General features: G+C 38.1%; 1 protein-coding gene and 1 long non-coding RNA gene across 2 annotated transcripts in view; one reads left to right on the top strand and one right to left on the bottom strand.

Moving 5' to 3' along the window:
* Positions 1–21,372, bottom strand: part of hsd17b12a (hydroxysteroid (17-beta) dehydrogenase 12a) — a 34,178-nt gene extending 12,806 nt beyond the window's left edge. The window contains 2 exon segments of the mRNA NM_200881.1: positions 5,695–5,741; positions 21,078–21,372. Coding sequence (NP_957175.1) covers positions 5,695–5,741; positions 21,078–21,255 — 225 coding nt within the window. The 5' untranslated portion in view covers positions 21,256–21,372.
* Positions 21,373–22,751: 1,379 nt separating this feature from the next.
* Positions 22,752–22,936, top strand: part of LOC147830929 (uncharacterized) — a 101,199-nt gene continuing 101,014 nt past the window's right edge. Inside the window, exon 1 of the long non-coding RNA XR_015526642.1 lies at positions 22,752–22,795. This is a non-coding gene — a long non-coding RNA (uncharacterized LOC147830929). The remainder of the gene's footprint in view (positions 22,796–22,936) is intronic.

The following is a 22,936-nucleotide window of genomic DNA, read 5'->3' as shown; positions in this document are numbered from 1 at the left end:
AGCCACCGTTCCACTGCACACGATATTTGGACACGACCGTCGGAATACGCCCCCTTGTGGCAGTCGCACAGACTTTTCAGTTCTGACGTGCACCATGGGAGAGAAGCTGTTCTCGTAGAGTCTGAAATAAAGGAGTGCAAAAGCAATTCTCTGTGGTTGAATGAATACTAGAAACTTAGACTGCTAAAAATATTGGAGGGAATGTGGAGACAACATAAAACATTATATTTGTATTACTTTATTACTTACGTTTATGAGCAGAAATGTTTAAGACTTTTTCTGATTAAAAGAATAACCAAATAAAGTCGTATTTCTCATCTCACGCACACGGACCTGCTTGGACAACACTGGAATACATCACATCCGGTCGGCCGGTCGCATAAATAGCAAATATTTTCAACGGATCCGCAGCTCAATTCGGATCCGAATTTTCCGCATACGGAGATGATCGAAACTCCACGCAGCTCCCGGACTACTCTCCATTGGAAATGAATGACTTCCGGTCTGTCGCTTGTCGTTTGTCTCGTGCAGTGGAAAGGAGGCTTTAGGACGTTTGCTGAAGGTGGCAGCTAATGTAAAACGAGGGGTTTGCATCTTTAATACACTATGACAGTTTGCGGTTATTGAAAAGAAAGAATTACTAATAACGCAGCATGAACACAGTCCATTAAAAGTGACATCGCGTCTCACAATGCAAGTGTACTGCGCCAAAAAGCCCAACTGAACCATGATCTGCCACACCTCTTCCAACCCTGAACTGAACTGCACCTAGATTTGGAGCACTCACACTTGTCAAAAAAAAACAGGAAACACCCAGGCGTGATTGATGCATTACCGTACGTTCACACCGAAAGCGGCGAGAGCGTTCAAGGTCGCTCTGGCCGCCCTGGCGACAACGCTCTCTGCCTTCAGCTCCAGCGGCAAGAGCTTCAAAACTCGCTACATTGATCTCATATTTAAAGGAGCCGTTGCAGCATATCAGTTACATTCCTGCATAAAACATGTTTCTAGCGTGAAAATGTTGCGCACTTCTTATCAAATTCATACAACAATGGAAGATCAAGTTGCATGTGGTGTGGCTTTGCTCTATTTATCCAATATGTGTCCCTATGTCTGAAATATCCTGAAGCAGCAGTACTGTTTTGTACTGTCACATCGCGTGAGATTCCCGCTTTAAGATAAATTTATATAACATTAATGAACATCAGTAACTCGCCAGTAACTTATTTAATGTATGTTCCTGTAGGAAAAAATTGTAAATAATTGGAAATCCGGCGACCGCAATAATCAAACCCTTGGGAACAACTGTGGTCGGAACCAAAGTTCACAGGTCTGTGTTCTCTGAACTGCTATCAAGCGATGGACGTCTTCATTCTGATTGCTTGCCGCCGAACCGCGTCATAGCTTATTACCATAAAGTTGACTTCATTTCAACTCTCCTCGACGCACACACCGGCGAAGACGCGCCGCGCTGCTCCTCGCCGCTTATCGCCACCGGCTCTCATTGAAAATGAATGACTTCCGGCTACTTTGACGCTCTCGCCGCTTTCGGTGTGAACGTATGGTTAGAAGTGCGCTGCATCATCGCGGCACGACGAAGGCAGTCTCATTTTAGAACAAAAAATAAAATAAAAAGAAGGCCCCTTTAAACGCAGCCTCAAAATGCATCCTTCGTTTCCCAGATAATAAAGGACTCAACCGGTGGATCCTTTGCGGCCTTGAACATCCCAAGATTCATTGCGCGCTGATAACGGCAGGATGCCAGGATGAAAAGGATGGCAGGATCCAAAGAAAACTTTGGATTAAATGTATGAATTTATTTTGCTTGGCTATCGAAACATGTTTAAAACAAAAAGAGTATGCCATATCTTACTAAAGAGGGATTTTATAGACAGTTTATGTGTACATGTATGGATTAACCTCTTAAGGCCCAAGGTGTTTCCATGCATTTTTTATTTCTCGTTGATATTTGGGACCTAATTACAACAAAAACCTAATTATCATCTTTTGATTTGATGCACTTTTAGAGAAAAATGATGTCCATATTTGTGGAGTCATGGTCCGAATATACATAACATTTTCCTGACTGTTTTTTAATGCAGATTTACATCAGACTATCAGAGAGTAAAAACAACTTTTCCCCCCATTTTAGACAGTTAAAAATACATTGGGACATTTTATTTGCTGCAAAACAGTTGAAGGATGACACTATGTCTGTAAGAAAATATAAAACATTCCAAGTATTTTAAATAGCCACTTAAGAGCTACAATTTGTTGTCCACGTATGTGGGCACCAACATCCCATTCACACGGGGATTCAGCGTCAATGTTAGACAGAGGATGTGTCTGAAGTTGGGGCTGGCGCGATCGTCATAGCAGCATCAGCCAATTAAATTAGTCAGCAATAGGCCACTGTCTGAGCTGATGCATTTGCATACTGATTGGCTGTCCTTCGAATTGGGGTGATCTGATTGGCCGTCCGTGCTTCGAAGGATGCAGCCTTTGAAATGAGAAACAGCTATTGGCTTAACCAATGGCATGAGATTAGGGGTGGGGCTAATAGTTTAACAAAAGATTAAAGAAAATAATATTTGAGCAGAAGTCAATAAATACGTTATCTGTCTGAAATTGCATGCTCCCCTACTATATACACCTTGTAAAAAAAATAAAAAAAATAATAATAATATGCGATCATAGCATGTCTGAATTCATACTATTCAAAACAAACAGTAGGCGAGAAGTACCCTGATGATTTACTACTTCTGAAGAGATTCTGTTGGGTGCATCCAAATGGACACTTTCCTATCCCATGAGGCCACGTGAGAGAGTTTATGAATGGAGTGAAGTGACGCAACTGATGCATAGGTGATAATGATTAATAGATGTAATCAGTCCGAATTTCATTCATACCACTCCTATTCATAATAAAACTTACCTTTCTAATGATTACGTAGTAAATTTATATTCAAATGGAGTGCCTACTCTAGTACGCAATTTTGGATGCAGCTTTTAGTTAAAAAAAAATAAACTAAAATTCAGTTTGAAAAAGTACAGTCCAACTCGGCAAAAGTGGCTCAACCAATAGCATGAGTTTGGGAGGAGCTTCTTGTTTGTTTGACCAATGGAAAATAACTTTAAAGGTGCAGTATATTGCCTTTAAAATCTTTTTTTTGTTGTGCTGGTTGAAAGTCTCTTCACATTCCAATAGTAATTATTAAAGTAAATGATCTGAATGCATTTACATATTCTGGGTAAGGTATAAAAAATAAACAAAATTCATTTAAATGCCGATAACTCCCATAATTCTAATAAGTAGCCCCAACTGTCTGTCAACAAATGTAGATTTGTACATCTGCAAATCGGTTCACGCAGATCTGCTGTTTGCGCATACACACACACACGTTCAAGCGCACACAAGAGAGAGTGAGGGTGGCAAAAACAAATGCTCAAATCAAAATTTTAAAACCCTGAATCAATATTGGAGTTACTTTTGCACGCTGGAGAAAAGATGACACCATGGCTGAAGTATTTCTTTTAGACAGGTAATGTTCCGTTTTAAAACGATTTTATTCACGCAAAGCTGATGGAGATTGTGTTGTTTTACGAATGGGTTATATGCACAGAAGTGCTGTTCAGTCAGTGAAATCTTGAAACAAAAGACGGATGTGACTATTTTGAATTTCATAAGGTACATTTTACAGCATTAATAATGTAGGTATTTATCTAGTTCGACAACGAAGCACAAGTAAATAGCGCTATTCTTCCTAACCTGCTTTACTGAGTTGAAGTTGATTTTATATTCGTATTGATTGATTTTTTTAACAACCCGTGACGTGCTCCCTATATCGTTTACCATGCTAGTCTGAATGAAATAGCATGCAAGCATGGCTTAATAATAAGTGTAATTCTTGCACCCTGCCGGCCGAGCACTAAGCATACAGTAATTTAGTCACTTAAGGACAAAGTGTGTGAGAGTGAGACGAGCAATCCTTGCATTCATGAAATATTGCACATTGACAAGTTTTCCTTGATGCACAATTAAAAAAGGTGCCAGATATAATAAAGTTATTCAATCAGAATCGTAGTATTATAAAGTACTGTAAAGTTTTCGAACTGCCGAATGACAATCTAATGGGTTGTCTGTCATCTTTAAGGTGTGCATTCGTGATTTCAGTAGGCGTGGCTTTGGATGGCAAGGGAGAGATTAGCTGCATCCCAAATGGCACACTATACACTATGCACTCCAGCACTTACACACTCAGTGTAGTATATGTATGTAGTGTCGTCCCAAATGGAGCACTAAAGATTTTTTTACCAAGCGGAAATTCAAACAGTTTCCCCGATGACGTTTGCCAAATCAGTGAAATAAATGAGCAAACTATCAAATAAAACCTGCCATGAGTATAACAGCATTCACCATCGGGAGGCGCTATTATCACTTTCGCAGGAGAAATTTGATTTCACCACCCAAAATAAAAGTTATCCAACATGTGCGCCTGATAGTTCCGCCCCTTCCGCTATGTTAGCAAACCTGCGGTCATTGAGTGCGTGAAGTGTCCATCATTACACACTTCGTTTTACCGGCTGAATGAGTGCATCATTCGGGTAATTAAAAGTGCACTTATAATTTTTAGAGTTTTCAGTGTGAACGCACTATTTACACTGTTTACACTACAAAATGGCGTAGAAAAGTGCATAGTTATGCGATTTGAAATGCAGCTATTCTGTTTTCAAAAATATTATGCTAATCGGTTAGCATCATGGCAGACCATCTACTGCACTTTTAGGGTGCTTTCACACCTACACTTTTGTTTCGGAACGCATCTCGTTTGCCCAGTTAGTGTGGTTCGTTTGGCATATGTGAACAGGGCAATCGCGCTCTGTTCCGCGCCAAAGTAATCGCTCCGAGATCGCTTGAATGAGGTGGTCTTGGCTCGATTGAAATGAACCCTGGAGCGATTAGATTGTAGTGAGAAAGCGATCCGATCCGAGCGCGGTTATATAGTGTTTTACGGATATGTAATAGGCTTACGGCTATACAAAGAGAGAATTATGAGTAGGGCGGGAAGTTTCGCGAGTCTCTGGATGCCCGCAAACGAGTGATGATCTCCCGGTAATCTCACGTCTCCCTCCCGGTCCTCAAATAGGCATCGTCGCGCACCCTTCTCACCCCTCCCCACCGCGTCTCTCCTCAGACACGTTGCGCGCACCCTGTCAATCACCACCAAACCACCACCTCTCCTGACAGCTTAGCGGGACGCTACAAAATAAACCCTGACACTGTGACCAATGTAAGAAGGGTTTAATCGCACGCGACTTGTTTTAGCTATTTTGGTCCGATTAAAAACTTTGCAGTGTGAAAGCGAACCGCTCCAAGAGCAAAGAGCAACAATGTAACAATTGTAATCTCTGTTTCGAAACAACCGAATCTATTCACAGGTGTGAAAGCACCCTTAATGTTTGAGGGGAAACCTGTAAGAAACCGCCATACTCTTTAAACGGTTATGAAATGGCTAACTTTGGAGTGCGAGAACAACTTTTAGCTGTACAAGTTAAACGAGGTAACAGGTCTTTTCCCACCAGCAGTCTTCCAGTCACCCTCCTTCTCTTGGCCTCAGAGTGAAACCTCTGTCTTGTGATGAGTCACTGTGCTTTCCGTGGAGCGAACAGATAAATAAGAAGAGAAACCCTTACCTCCTCCGCATAGGATTTCCCAATCCCATCCGTGGCTCCCGTCACAACTGGAAAAAAAAAAGCAGGAAGACAGACAGGATTAATTTTTGCAGGAGATTGGTAACTCGTTTTTTAACTCATCATAAGTTCAAGGCAAACAGGTACACCAACACACAAGTTTTAAAATCAAAACAATTCTTCACTAGCCAAACTAGGATGCTTAAGTCATGGAATTTCAGCAGCGTTAATGTGATTTCTATACATTTCAAGTAGTAATGGTTCAAAGCAGCTATTAGTCAGTTAATTTGCCAGAAAAATGAAATGTAAAGACTGACAGCCATTTTCAAAACAGTTTGAACAAACGCTGTAACAGTAGCTACTCACAACTTTATATTTGCAGTTAATTTACATTATTTAAATGACAGGTCGATGCAATCTGCATATTCCTGAGTTAGATTTGTGTACGAATGGGCCTTCTTCCTAAAAATCCTACAATTTTTGCATAAAGGAGACATGAAATAATGTTCAAATTTACCCTTGACATTTGGTTTGCCTGATGGAACGCTCCACCTTATTTGGAAATAGGCTCATTTTACAGCTTCGCTAATGTTGAACAGTCGAGTTCATCATCACCATTTCATCTACCATTTATAATCCATCCAGCCAATCTCTGGGTCTGGCGGTAGCACTTTTAGCTTAGCATAATATATTAAATCAGATTAGACCAGGGGTGCCCAAACATTTTTGTATGTATGGTCAAAAAAAAGAATATCTTTAATAGCTGTGGGCTACAAACAAATACCAAACTATTTTACATTAAAGTAGCCATGGGTAATTGCCTAACTCCAATAATATAAAAAAAATTAACAAAAACTTTACTTTAAAACATTAACTAAATGCAGAATAACTTTCAATTATAACTTATTGCAATAAATACATAAATCACATTTATAACACAGTGAAGTTCAATGCGGACTACTCTAGTCAAGCAGAAGCTGCCTTTGCCGTTATTTGCTCACAAAAGTCTCTGCCTTGTCCTCCATGCGTCGTATGTACATTTTAAACTAAATTTGATTCATTAGCACCATTTAAATTGAAACATTTCAGATTGCTTTTTTTGTAGCTTGACAACAGAAAACAAACAAAAGGTTAGGGCGATTAATCGAAATTCAGAACCTATAATTGACAATTTTTCCAGGTCAATTTTTTTTTTTTAAATCACATTGCCTACAGTCATGTGACCCCCCTCTGTCAGTGCTAATTTATACATATTATAATTTATATTTATTGTTTTATTTTGATATTATACTTCTGCAAAGTGCATATGTACGGTCCTGCACAGCCTTCACATACTCGCGCATCTCTCTCCCTCTCAAAAAAAAAAAAAAAAAAAAAGTCACAAAGATGTAGCACAAGCTTTGTGATTGGTCGGTTTGGTAGCGGTGATAAGGGTGGATGGCACGAAGAGCTGCGATTTAGGCAATGTGTTTTAATTTCAGTAGCTTAGCATTGATGTTCATTAAATAACCATAGATAGTAGATAGAGTGTGTTTACTTCAATCATTTTAAAATCAACTAATGCACCCATCATTCAAAAATCTCTCATTTGTAACATGAGAGTACATTTACTGTTCAAAACAGTGAACTATGAGGGTAAAATTAATCAAATAAACATTCATTAATCGTAAGAGTTAAAAATGTTCAATTAAATCAAGATTTGTATTTTAGGAACAATCGCCCAGTCCTATAAAAGGTTCAATTAAATTTGAAATGACAATCTCCAAACCAATCTCAGACGAGATAGCATGCCAATTCAAAGGTTCCCATAGGCCAACGTTGGCCCGCCAGCACTAGTTCAGGGATCTCTGAATTAAATTATTAGCATCTCACTTCAGAAAAAAATAAAACAAACAGTTAATCATTTTACCCTTTTAAAACTAGACACTTCCTTATTTTACATCATGTAGTTGGAGAACGAAAATGTGATATTTTCTAGGGTGGTATGGCTAGGAACTAAACACTCATTCTAGCGTAATGATCAAGAAACTTTGCTGCTGTACCATGGCTGCAGCAGGCGCAATATTGCACAGTGCTTGAAAACCGGGTTTAGGGATGGAGCTATGCCAAAACCAATAGCAGACAAGGACAACTGGTTCAGGAAAACATTTGGTTCACTGTTGCTTTTAATGTGATCTTGCTATGAAAGTCAGTTTCACATAGAGCAGCAGTTTTACCTAAAGAAATCCTTGCCGATGTCAAATTGCATCAGCTTAATGCATTTAAAAAACTACTCTAGGGAAGTCATTGCGTTGATTAACTCAAAAAGAATAATAAGAGGCGTTTACAAAACTAGGGTTGTCAGAATACGAAATCAGTACTAAATCGATTCTGAAAATTTACAAACATCCATTTCCTGCTAGCATTTAAACACCGTTTAGCTCGTTGTTAAACAACGCTGATTTGCCAATGTGTTCACGTGCTCAACAGAAATGACTGTGATTGACCATTAAGGTTATTAGTTCACCGAACTCACCACTGTTTGTATGTCTGAGTGTAACCAGGGTGCGAATTATACATTGACAGTCAGGGGGGCTCAACTTTTTCGGCAGTAGTTTAGTAATATATGCTTCAGTGAATCAAACTTATGAATGTATTTAAATTACATCTCTTTTAGTAATAAAATGTATACGTTTTTAGTGTTTTGAGGGATATTTAGTTACCATTTTAGAGGTTACTGTCGGTCAAACTATACAAATTATGCATCTAATTTTTCTTTAAGGCTACATGCAGACATAAACACCTATTTTACAAGACTCATGTTTAGTAAATACTTAAGATATCTTTTGCTGCTCTAGAGCGGCCTGTTTCAGACTGTTGAATCAAGTTTTTACTAGCATTTATGGGTGCGATTATGCATTTACAATGATTTGAACCTTTATGTTTGGGAGGGGGTGTCAAATGTATATTTATTATACATTAAGATATTAAAAAAGGTAAAAGGAAAGACATTATTTACTATTAAAGAGCTGCCCCCCATAGATCTTGTTTTAATGTCTTTTTGGGCATGGGGGGTTGGGGGGGGGGTGTAACCACATATTATAAAGTTTTAAAAAAACATTTTTCATAAGCATATCACTCTTATGTCCAGCGACTTTACAATGCTCCAGTGTCCCTGTAACATCAGGGTTTACACTCAGTGTGAGTTTGGTGAACCGATCACAGTCAAGGCCAGTCACAGTCATTTCAGCACTCAAATATTAGCAGGAAATTGACTTTTTTTTTTTAATTTCAGTATCGATTGATACTGAATTCCTGCATGGGGACAACCCTATTCAAAACATGTGCAATCTCTCAATTCCGACCGACAACACGAGCTCAACCAATAGTGTTGCCTGAGGGAGTGGCAGTATGATCAAGCCACCAATAGCAGACAAAGAAACATGTTTGAGTACTCATTTCTCAACTCCATTTAGTCATGCAATGACGCCCTTCACATTTATGAATGCATTAAGCTAAATCATGCCATTTTATTAATTTTACAAATGACTAGTCAATTTGTTTTGTTCAACAGCAATCGTTTAGACCTAAAAACCAGCTCGCTGTCTGAACATGTAAAAAATACAGGTGAGTAAACAGAAACATTAAAGTGTTTAATGTATAACCCTCACAAATGAGTGAGCATTTAGTGTTATTCAGATGAAATTTACACTGTTTTATGAAATATTACAATGGTTTAGGAAATAACTCCCATCTCAACATCCCATAAATCTCGCATTTTGCAAAAAACAAAGATAAAATACATTTCTAAAAAGCTTGCATTTAAGAAAATATGTGCAATGGCTGATCAAAGTGTAGCATAGGCAGTGGTCATTGGCATGAACACGGCTAAGGGGGAGAAAGGGGTGGTGGTGGTGGTGTGTGGGGGGGGTTATGACGTCTGTAGAGCACGACAGCACAGGAGGGGTGATGAGGGATCCTGGGGGCTGCTAAAAATAGAAACCAGAGGGAAAAGGGGGGGGGGGGGGAATGGGAGACTGCGCAAAGTCAGATGTGGGTAGAAAGTGAGAGCACGACAACGAGAGTGAGAGCACTGGATCGAAAGGCAGAAGGAACAAAAGACAGAAGTGATATACAAGCTCCATTTCAAATTCATACCAAGAATGAAGCGTGTCCTGCTTTATCTTAAATGGGACCAACTATATTAAAAGTAAATTAATTAATAAAAGAATAATAATAATAAAATGGCAAAACACACATTTACTCACCCTTGTATAGTCGCACAGCTGACTTTAAGGAACCAAATAACCCTCCTCAAAATTGTGTTTTGTAAAAGAACAACATTCTGGTTCTGAACCAAACACTTACTTTTCTGATGAACTATTCCACAAACAACGCTAAAGAGCTTTCAGGCTTAATACAACCATGCTCCAAAAAACATTGACAACGGAGCAAAACTGAAAAACAAGATGTCATCAGAGGGGCCACATTGCACAAAATATTAAAACGGTATTTTCGCAACTTGAGCAATTCCAACCACCCAATTATGTGAGTGGACATGAAAACACTTAAGACTGGGGGACAATTCCCAGAATTCCACACAAAAATAGGGTCAGACACAGAGGTGGCGCAAAAAAAAATAAAAAAAGGACAACATCAGTAAAGTCATTCTCCACCAACATTTTACACAATCCAAGACCAATCAAGATCATATTCTTGGGGGCATTTTGAGAATCATTTCGTTGATTGAGAAAGATTACTGTTCAAATCTTGCTGCACATCAACGCCAAACTCTACCTCATAAAAACACTCCAATCTGTCATCAACCATCATTATGAAAGCCAATGACGCCCAATGGTATGAACAGGGATGAATTGTCTTTTGTTAACATGAACATTATTAGCAAGATGCGATATGAGTCAAAGGCTGCAGGTTTCCTACATCTTAAAAATATTTTGTGTTGGTTTTGACAGAAACTAAATTAGAAACGAGTGTGAGTAAATGACATTTTTCATTTTGGATAATGGTATTTGTATGTAGAAAAACAAAACTTTACCAAGGTGAGAATTAACGGTTGTATTTTTTTTTATACCCCGCACATATTGGGGACATGTACACTACCTGACAAAAGGCTTGTCGTCGAACCCAGTTGCAAGAGCAGCAAACAATAACTTGACTTTTAGTTGATCATTTGGAAAATTGCCAGAAGGTGTTGAACAATGCCAATCATCACAAATACTGTAGACCTACAGGACCCATATACACCAAAGATTCTCAGAGAAATCAGTCAAGTTTGGCGAAGGAAAAATCATGGTTTGGGGTTACATTCAGTATGGGGCGTGCGAGAGATCTGCAGAGTGAATGGTAACATCAAAAGCCTAAGATAAAGACATTTGTGCTGCCCATTACATTACAAACCACAGGAGAGGGCAAGTTCTTCAGCAGGAGAGCGCTCCTCATATTTCAGCCTCCACATCAAAGTTCCTAAAAGCAAAGAAGGTCAAGGGGCTCCAGGACTGGCCAACCCAGTCACCAGAACTGAAGGAGGAGGCATTGAAGATGAATCCAAAGAATTTTGATGAACTCTGTGAGTCCTGCAAGAATGCTTTCTTTGCCATTCCAGATGACTTTATTATTTGAGTCATTGCAGAGATGTATGGATGCAGTCCTCCAAGCTCATGGGAGTCATACACAAATGTTCATTCTGTTTCCACTGCACCACAGCTTTATATTCTATACCAGGGGTGTCAATTTCAATTCCTGGAGGGCCGAAGCCCTGTACAGTTTAGTTCCAACCCTGCTCCAACACACTTACCTGTAGGTTTCAAACAAGCCTGAAGGACTCAATTAGTGTGATCCGGTGTGTTTAATTAGGGTTGGAACGAAACTGTGCAGAGCTGCGGCCCTTTTGGAACTGAGTTTGACACCTGTGATCTATACTGTACATTAATTCTGTTAAACGACAAGACTTTTGTTAGACCTTACTGTCCTAATAAATAATTAAAACAAACAAAAATAAATAAAGATTAAGGCATGATCATATTTTATTTTAGTAAAATGAGAGGACTTTGCCTTTCATAAGCCCCTTCTGATACCAAATGATCAACTAGAAGTAAAACTTTTATAGGTGAAGACTTCATTTATTCATTCATTCATTTTCTTGTCAGCTTAGTCCCTTTATTAATCCAGGGTCGCCACACCGGAATGAACCACCAACTTATCAAGGAAGGTTTTTCGCAGCGGATGCCCTTCCAGGTGCAAAATAGGGGAAGACTTTTGTCAGGTAATTTACATTGGTGGATTTTTGCAAATTTTATGAGCACAGATATTGTAATTCATAACGAACACTGCAAATATTTCAGGGAAAAAACAAATCAGTCATATTTCTTGGTGACCATTTAAAAAAAGAAAGAAAAAAAAATGTACACAATGACATTACGACAGCCAAAGATGCTGTGAAGGGTTGGCATTAATTATGTAGCACCTTGCTGCTAATGTTAAAGCATCCAATGAATGATTTAAACAAAGCCCCTCGGAAACAGGGATGGCACGAGTAGTCGTGCCTGGGTACATTCACGAACAGTACGTTCAGAAATACAGAGCCGCACAGGCGCACTGGCCCTCCTCCGACTCAATATTCCAGCGCTAAAAAAAGCAGGCGAGTGAGTAAAAATAGCTGCCTCGTCTGGAACAGCCGCAGCACTTGAATACCAACAAGATGCTGCCCGCTCACCCTCAATCCCTTTTTCTGCATCCCCCAGCAACCCAGCTCATTGTAGAGCAGAGAGAGAGAGAGAGACTGACTTATGGAACAGGAATTTTATGCTTGCAGCAAAGATTCGTGAACGAAACGATGCTTACATACTCAAGACCCACCCCCCCCTCCCTCCCCACCTACAAATGACCAGTGAAACGCAATTAACAATAGCGTATGATTGGAGATTGGGCCATCTACATTCAGACCTCTACTGTATGCAATCTGTCGCATCACTTTCCCTCTCTCTCTCTATTCCTCCATGAATGAACAGTTCCTGTTCTTGGCTCGCTAGCACTGCAGAATGCTAACACCTCCGCCCACTCCCCCCCAAAGCAGCATCATGCTTTAAATAGCACAAGCCAGTCACATGGCCAGCAGGAAAAACTACACACCAGAGCAGTTCAGCACCCAAAATAGCATCTGTACTCGGATAAAAGGTGGATTGAAGAAGGGGGAAAAAAAACGATGTGGGGGTGAGAGGGTGCAATATCAGAAATAGCAGCAAAAAGTCACATGCTCACCAAAAAAAAAAGAAAGAAATAAAAATAGAGAAAGTAAAAATAATAATAATAAAAAAAAATCAATAGTCCTTCTTGCAAAAAATAAATTAAATAGAACAGAAAAGGGCAGAAATAATTCAAAACATCTAAACATAGAGCTGGCATAGCCTATTTTTAGACACCGGTGCGGAGGAGGATGCTTTGTTTTGCTAGCGCGGAGACGCATTGCTGCTGAAGCTGTGCAGCTTGTCATGGATGACTGAGGTGAAAATACTATGACAATATGGAAAACCTTACATTGCGAATGCATTGCACTTGATGTTATCACAGATCTCTTATTATTATTATTATTAATTTGATTAATAAATTTAATTTTGACCAAAAGATCCAATTAAACTTATGCTTGATGTTTGCAGTTCACAATGGGATGTGATTTATAAGTGTAACGTTAAATGGCAGATGGAAGATTTCCTTTTCCGGGAAATAAATAAATAAATGGAGCCGAGTCGTGACAGAGAAGAGAAAAAGGAGGGTGGGGGGGGCTCGCAGAGGGCGAACAAACAGTTTCGGGAGGAGAGGGGGGGAGAGAGAGAGAGAGAGAAAGTCCTTAGTGATGGGGATGAGCAAGAGATGGAGGATGGAGATAGGCTTAGACGGAGAGAGGAGGAGGGGGTAGCAGTTTTACCCAGCATCCTCTGCTCAGGCACGTGGCAACAAGCGTGTTAGTCACATGAACGCAGCGTTCTTTTTGAAGACCCCCACTTCTTCAAAGCCCTCCCTTGAAAAACAACAGCCAGTTATCATCATTCACGGCTCACACGTTCACAAGTTGCGCAGTCCACATTCACTCGCTCACACACTGGGGGAACACTTCATTCAGACAGTCCCTTTGAGCTAGCATGAATGGGCTAACGTTGCTATTCACAAACTTCCATGTCTAATATTGCTCAACTATCAGGCCTATAACCCCGAAGTTGTTTCTTAAAGCTGCGATTTGAATGTCAAAGCAAGTTTGTATGACACAATCGCCCCCGTCCCCATGAATGACTGCAGCTCTGTTACATAACTGTGATTCTCAAACACATTTAGTGTTCTAAGGAGGGATGAAGTGAGCCACTGGAGGACAAGAGAGAGATGGGTGGGGGGGTGATGAAGCTCTAATTTTGGCTTCCTCGCACTGCTCGGTCAGCATCACAAGTCAGCTGAGAGAAACGCTAGCCTACCTTGTTCGCACAATACACACTGCACCATGAACCATCACAAAAAGCTAGTTGAGAAACAATACAGAGGCCCTCTTATGCCAGATACAGTGCTCAGCATAGAGTACACCCATATTTTGAAAATTAATATTTTCCTTTGGCAGTGCACAAAAATTAAACTATTTTGGGAAGCGGTGAGAATTATAGGTGAAAAAAAATTTCAAAATAAATCCTCCTTGACCCAAAGCTTTTTTTTGCTAGGTTTATACCCAGAGGACTCAAACTATGGTAGAAGCGAACAAATATTTATAGACCTCAGCTTGCTTTATGCCAAAAGATGTGTAGCTTTGCTATGGACAAAGATGCAAAGACCGAACGCTACTCGATGGATAAAACAAATGTTGTCAAGTCTGCCATTAGAAAAATAACTTGTATACTAAAAGCTAAACAACGTGTATTTGAAAACATATGGAGTCCTTTCATTAGTTATATCAAAGAAGTGGAATTAACAGAGGAAGAAGTTGATCAATAATATTTGATGGATAATGCAGTTCCAGCTTTATAGTTCTGCATTGATACATTACTTAATATATATTTGCTTTGCCTAGTACTTAGTATGATAATTGTCATGTTTGAATAGATTACCATAATTGAAAAAAAAGGAGCAGTTTTATTTTATTTATTTATTTATTTTTGTTGTTGTTGTTGTTGTTTGCTTTTAGTTTTTATTATAAATAAATGTGTGTGTATATATGTGCATATATATATATATATATATATATATATATATATATATATATATATATATATATATATATATATATAAATGCAACAAGGTTATTATTGTTGTAAAATGTTTGTAAAATGTTGTATTTCAAAGTGTACAAACTGAAAACGAAAAATAAAAATATTATGGTAAAAAATATATATATATATATATATATATATATATATTTTCCTCAATTTCTCAGTAAATATAGGCAAAATGTGTATTTTGGTACATTTAAAACAACAGATTTATTAAACAGATATATTTAATATATCTGTATTTTATATATTTATTATATCTATATTTATTATATGTTTATTCTAAGTATAAACATACTTAGAAATAGAAAGAAAACACAAATAAATTCAAGCAAAACATTGCAAGAAAAAAAACTACAAAAGCTGCAACTAAATTCTTCAAATTGTTTTGCTTCTCTTCATTTTTACTCTTTTTGAAAAATTTTTTATTTGCATTTAATATTTTTTAATAACATAAATTTGGGTGTACTAGTTTTTGGACCGTTATTGCAAGTTATTTTGGCTTCAGTACTGACTAATCTAATGTATGTGCACAAATAAAATATTGTATAGCTTCCTATTAAAAATATGAGTTTAAAAAGATGTATATGCCGAGCACTGTATTAAATAATGGACTGCAAAATAGATCAAAATACCCATTACAACAGAGAAGCAGCTGCACATATAAAACAATATTTATAAATGATGAAATTTAAGGTATTTATGTTTGAATCCTTGTCTATTCATTTGTGAATCTCATCCTTAATAGAAAATTACAGTTGCAGTAGTCAGCGTATACAGGTAGAGCCCTCACAAATCTATCTTTAAATTCATATTTTTAATAGGAAGCTATACAATATTATATTTGAACATAAGACCCCCCCCCATAAGACTAAAATGTTTGCTAATAAGAATATGCTTATGAATTTTATTTTATTAACAAATATAAATTGTAATTCTTAAAAGAATCATATTAAATTTGAGTAAAAATGTACACATACACATTAATGGGATCAATCAGATCATGAACATGATCAAGAACCTCAAATGCTTACAAAAAAAAAAAAAAAGGATCAAGCTAATTGAAGATTAGACAAAGTTTGTCTACACTCTTGATTCCATCTGGGTTTGCTCTGAAATATGAATCATTTAATAATTCAGAAAGAAAGATAAGCCACATCTGACCAAAAATAAAGGACCAAAAAAGCCTTTAAGTGCTGCAAAAACACTCTGCACTAGAACTAAACCACTGCCTTGCAACCTTTACCATGTCAGTGCAGTTCGGAAGACGGACACCAGGGGTCTCCCGTAATTGTCTCAGGAACGAGGAATGCCTGACAACTGCGGGAACACACCAAACCGCTTTTCTGCTCGGTTCTCTCCCTCTCTCATGCATTCCGCTTCATGACTCACCTTCAATGTACTGCAATGTCAGCAGAGTAGATCTTCAAAACTGCATCATCTAATGGCATTTATGACATCATACAATCAACATGACAAAGAAGCAGTGTGGGGTGAAGATTGCAAACGCGTCAAGGATTCATTAGTTACACTCACACTAACATGCGAGAGTTTCGAGATTTGGAAATGCAGTCTTGCTCAACCTGATAAAACCTGTGGTTCTGGATTGGCAGGAACAAGAACTAGTTTTCCCCCCACTCCTAGCTTCACCTAGTCACCTCCAGGTAGCTTGTGCACGTGGAATTGAACGGGTCCAACAGGTGCCCTGCTTTTTCAGTTTCAGGGAGTGGCATTCTTCACCTCTATTTTTTTGACATGGCACTGACAGAATGTACGAAAGATCGGTACGAAGTTCAAAACGTGTTACTGGAAAAGGGAGTGGTTGCCAAGTGTGCAAAAGGATGATGCTTATGAAACCTGCTGAGAACAATGTGCAGGTCTTATTTCACTCCAAAAAGCTACCAGAAGTGGGAAGTTATTACACCAAAATTATAACATATTCATGCAAAATATGCTCCAACATAACTTCAAATGAAAGATAACAACACACTTAGGAATATAAAAGGTATGAGAGCAGTCACTGGGCAGGTACGCATTTGTACCTAAAGGTTCGATATTGATACCTTAACCCAGAGGTGTCCAAACTCAGTATGGAGGCCAAGTGTCCAAGAGAGTTTAGCTCCAACCCTAATCAAACACACCTGAACCAGCTAATCAAGCGCTAACTAGATATACTAGAAACTTCCTGGCGGGTGTGTTGAAGCAAGTTCGAGATAAACTCTCCAGACAGGCGCGTAGCCAGCCTGGAGAAAGGGGGGTTCTTTTTTCTCAAAATGTGAACTTTTTTTGCACTTATTCACCTCATTTTCTTTTTAATTATAATGTTTAAATACTCCAATAAGTGGCATTTTAAGCACTATTTGTAGCTGGATTAGCTTGTTGTATCCTCCATTTTTGATGTACCAAAAATATTTTCTAAAGATTTAAAATAAAAAAAAATTATATATATATATATATATATATATATATATATATATATATATATATATATATATATATATATATATATATATATATATATATATATATATTTTTTTTTTTTTTATTTATTTATTTATTTATTGGATGAATTTTCAAGAGAGGCTAGAAGAAAATTGTGAAGCTCTTTTATTTATAATATATTTAAATTATTTATATATATATAAGAGCTTCACAATTTTCCTCTAGCCTCTCTTGAAAATTCATCCAACATCAGCCTAATTAGTACAAACAGCAAATTTCAGTCTAAGGCACTTAATAAAAATGTGGAAAAAATATTGAAAAGCCTTTACAGATATAAATATTTTACACGTTTGTGATAACACTTGACCTCATTAGGGTAACCTAATGTAGCCACCGTTTTTTTTTTTTTTTTTTTTTACTTTTTCCACATTTTTTGAGTGCTTTGGACTGATTTTGATGTATATTCTGATGAATCCCTCACACAAATTGCACCGACACATTATTTAAGCTACCTCTGAAAACTTTTGTTTGATTTTGGATACACAGCCTAATTAGAATTAAAATTAACTTTAATAGGCTGCTTTTGGTGATTCGGACTTTTCATTGGTCAATTTTTTTCTCTCAGGAATAAGGTTCAAGATTTAAAATAAAAGTCAGGCTATACTTGTAAAATGTTTTTGATTTTTTAATAATAGTCAGTCAATATTGCGTGTTTTCTTAAAACCTTCGATGCATTACTTCCACAATTTATGATGACATAGCAGTCAAAATAGGTCAAATGAGAATATAGTTGCAGAAATTCTGGACCTTTGTCAGTGGGGGGGGGGGGGGGGTAGTTCTTTTGAACCACACAAACCCCCCCTGGCTACAGGCCTTCCAGGACACTGGCCCTCCAGGACCAAGTTTGGACACCCCGGCCCTAAAGGTACATATTAGTGCCAAAGCTGCACATTTGCTGAAGTTTTTAGGTACTAATATTTACATTTGAAGAAGGGATGTCAGATCCGATCATGCGATTGTAAATCGGGCCCGATCTCGCAGTTTTAGACTCGATTGGAATCGCACGTTACCTCCCGACCTTTTAAGGTACCAATATGGACCCTTTAAGTACAAATGTGTACCTTATAAAAATGTACCACCCCAGTGACAGCTCACATACCGTTAATTTCTGAGAGTGTAGTTATGCAGTAGCACAGAGTTAGACTTCTTTCTTGACTTCATACAGTAACAAACGCGTGCGATATGACATCACTTTGTCGCAGAGCCGCTATTGGTTAAATGCCGGCAAAGTAGAGAATGGAAGCAGCTTGAAACGGAAATCATGAGTATGTCTGCGATCTGAATGCATTATAAAGTTGATGATGACAACACTGCCATAGCAAATTTGAGATATGTAAACCTTGCATTGCCTACTGGGTATTTTAAGTTGAGGTGCTTTTTGTTTTTATATTAGATTTTTTAAATATGTTTACTGTTGCACTGAAGTCCAAGTGAAGAATTGATGTTATGTATCACTCGATTGTTCAAGCTACCTCACAGAAGAGTTCTGTTTGTTAACAGAGTTGGTGAATGTTAAAATAGGTTGAAATTAATACAAAAATGAGGAACATTCTGGATCACTTTCCTCGCTCTTCTTTAGTCTTTTTTATGCATTATAGAAGTATCAGATCAGCTTTCGGCAGATATGCAAAATCAAACTACTGACTAGAGAGGAAAAAAAAAATTGATTGGGACAATTCTACATTGAAGTAACAATATGGACCCCTTATGCAAATGAGCCTTTTGAAATGATCCCACCCCAGTGACAATTTTTGTGCTTTTATTTCCAAGAGTGTAAAACATGACTATTATTATTTTTTTGTTTTTGTTTTAAACCACAGTTCATTTATGCAAACTTTTGAAAACAGGTTTTAAAGAGTAAATATACTGTTTAACTGCGATTGTCCAAAGGGTTTTTGGACTACAGAACCGTAAAATTCATGCACAGCACCTAGCTAAGCTGCTGGCAATAAAAATATTTCTTTAAAAAAAAAAAAACATTTCGCATCTCTGCAGCACTATAAATGCTAAAACTAATCTAATAATAATAACTATATATTAAAATGCTACAAAAGGAAGATTTTGTAAAAACATTGACATTGTTCAATGTACAGTGTTCAATCTATTGAAATGAGAGTCGAACTACAGGTGTGTAGTGTTTGCAATCACAATCTACTTTGCCCAGCATACATCGTTTAAAAAGTTATTTTTAGTTAAAGCTAATTTCAAATCTTCAAAACTTGTGGGGGTTAAAAAACTGAATAGAAAATGTGTTAATATGCAGTATCTGGCAACAGTAAGCCACGTTGTTCACAGGTGATGTAATTGCTTGTGTAACAATTAAAAAGAGAAACAATCAGTATTTACGCTTTTTCAGAGTGAAATATGACATGAGCATTTCAGTGACAAGTGAGAATAGTGAAAAAAATATTTAAAAATACTATTACTACTAATAATAATAATAATAATAATAATAATAATAATGTATAAGCACTAAAGGTGAAGCATTTCAGACCAGAATTGTATAAAGTCTACTTTTCCAGTAGTGCTGTAAAATAAGCTAATGTCATTCCTTGGATGAAATTAACACAGAAAAAAAAATCTTTACAAAAAAAAAAAACTCCATCTCAAATCGCTTCACATCTTCAATACCCAATCCGACCGCTAGAGGCGTTGAACACTGGTGCACCTGCTGCCAAGGCAACATCCTAGGCAGTGAAAGACTATGGCATGATGAGCCATTTCACAATCTTTAACAGTGAGGTGGAGTTTAAAGTAACAGTATTAAAAGTGCAATCGTGTGAGGACTGAAATCGCCTCCCCTCACGGTGTTTGTGTATTCGAGGACACACTCAAGTCTCCCCTCACATGCCGCACGTGGTATGGACCCGCATTATAATTAAGATTGGCGTTTTAAACTGCGTCATGTTGCCAAAACCAACCTCAGTGCCCTAGTGAGGGGAAGAAGCGGACAGCACCGGCCAGAAATGCACGTACTGGGGGAAAAACAAAGCGCGTTTTACCCGCAAAACTGTCAAAGGAATGTTTAAAACGCGTTTGTCGGGACACACATTGGCACGCGCAGCCAGGAAACTGGATAACTGGGTCAGGCCGAGCACATACGATTCAGGAAAAACTAGAAATTCGGGAGAGAGAGAAAAAAAATCAAAACGTCTTGGATATCTTTACAAGTATGCGTTTAATATAAAGTACAAGCCGATTTTAATTAATGTTCTATCTAATTAGTCAAATTTCATATTTAAGCGAATATTTTGAGCAAAAAAAAAATGTCTGACTGAAATACCTGAATGACTCAGAGTGACATGCAATCTGCGCATAATATATGAATGTATGGCGCAATCAGTCAACCTGAGACACACGTCGCCTCCGTTGACCATGCGATAAAATACTGATGTCTCAATTAGTCTTTTGATTTTAATCTCATTTAACGATTAGGAATTGACGTGAGTGGTACAATCACCCTCCATTTGTGGCTTCTGTCAATGAGGTGTTAAATGCGCAAAAAAAAAAAAAAGTTACAAAATTATTTTCACTCAAAATCCACGAAGTTCACCTTTATTTAGTTTAAGGCTGCGCCAAATGCGCACTGCATTTATCCCACCCATGATCTGCCAATACAAGCTCTCATGTCGTTCAACTTACCTGCCCATTTTCCCAATTTGGGAGAGAGTAAGTCCCCGTTTCCCAGCACCCATATCCTGAATCCAGTGATGGTCTTGTACACCACATACAACGCCAGCGAGGCCGTGATAAGTGCACCGACCCAGAAGAGCGCTCTTTCGGCAGGCTGTAGCGTCTCCACCACGTTAAACGACTCCATGTCTACGGCTGGCTGCGCGTGGTGAATGACCTGCAAAATTAGTCGTTAAGCACTGCTTTAAAGCTTCAATGTGTGCGCCCCTTTATAAGCAGGTTGTGGCATCACACCCCTACAACTCCTCTAACATACTAGTCTATCCAGATTTAAGTGCACACCTCCCACATACTCCATCGCCGCCCATGCGAGCCCACGTCCGTTGCCTATTGGCTGAAACGCGCGTCCGTCAATCGCTACTTGCAGATCATTGGCTAATGTGCGCGTCAATCTTAAAGAGCCCATTCTCATTCATTCGGTTGCCCGTTTCAATGGGGCGGACCGAAAACTCTTCTGATTGGACGATCATTACGGTAACCTCCATTCAAATAATGTCATTGGTTGTGATTCAGAACTGGTTTTTCTGTTTCAGTCAGGGTTACGAAACCTCAAAACCCACGCTTCCAACGATCACCCCCCACACTATTTTATGAATGAAGTTTGTTGCTCATTGGCCACGAGCACTGCTGTTGTCCCGCCCCTGCTGAGCAGACTGGAAGATTCCATTCGTCGACGCGAATGTCATTCACGTTCATTCACCAGCGCTGTCACACCAATGAGTCATACTTAGAGGGAAGAAAAAGAGACGGTCATGCTTATTTGGTGCATTTTAGCTCGAAAGCCACATGTATGACTCGGTTTTTACATTTTGTAGACTTCAGTAATGCACATGTAAAACAAAATAGTGAATTAAAGACACATCCAGCATGTTCTCACAGCGTATCAGAGACGAATGATACAAAATAAATGTTGCGAGTGTTTTGTGAATACCTCAAAGTCATATATAAAATGAAAAGTGTAATGGATATCGATATTATGATCGATAGAAGTTAACATAACATTTTAAAAATAAAAGACTGTATTATCAGATATTTTTGCCTTGGAGAAACGCAATATTGGAGATATTTAAATCTGCAGTTTATGTGTATCTGTAAAATACAGACACACACACACACACACACACACACACACACACACACACACACATATATATATATATATATATATATATATATATATATATATATATATATATATATATATATATATATATATATACATTAAAGGGATAATTCACACAAAAGTAAAAATTATTGAAAAGGCAGTGGTTACATGTTTCCAACATTCCTCCTTTGCGCTTAACTGACAAAACACAACCCTCAAACTGGTTTAGAACAGGTGAAGGTATTCGCAAATAATTACATCATTTTCATTTTTGGGGGTGGTGGTGGTGCATTTTAACAGGTAACACACTACACACATATTTGGATTAGCAAACATTTGTTCATTTACTCAGTAAACTGCCTATAATCTTAGACGCCAATAGAAGGCAAGACGGCCTAGACATTATATTTCATGTAAGCGCGCTCCAAATTCAAACGCTGAACAGCATCATTCCGAATGAACTACAAATACCACAAGGAGCCGCGCGCAAATATCGCGAGAACTCTCCGCGAGAGCAAGAAGGAAGACGGGATGGTTATGTAAACACACAGGCACGTAGTAGGTATGCAGCTGAGCATTCTGTGAAATTAGAGCGTAAACTGTTGTGAAACACATTTTTAATCAACGTACACATCTATGCAGGTACGGAAGCGATACTCGAGCCATTAAGACTCGTGTCAGTCAACAGTTGTCCTCTTTTTTT

This window comes from Danio rerio, chromosome 25 (genome assembly GCF_052040795.2).
Source record: "Danio rerio strain M-AB ecotype USA chromosome 25, GRCz13ab, whole genome shotgun sequence".
Classification (NCBI taxonomy): domain Eukaryota; kingdom Metazoa; phylum Chordata; class Actinopteri; order Cypriniformes; family Danionidae; genus Danio; species Danio rerio.
The sequence above is the reverse complement of the archived record's forward strand: the minus strand, read 5'-3'. Positions and strand labels throughout refer to the sequence as shown.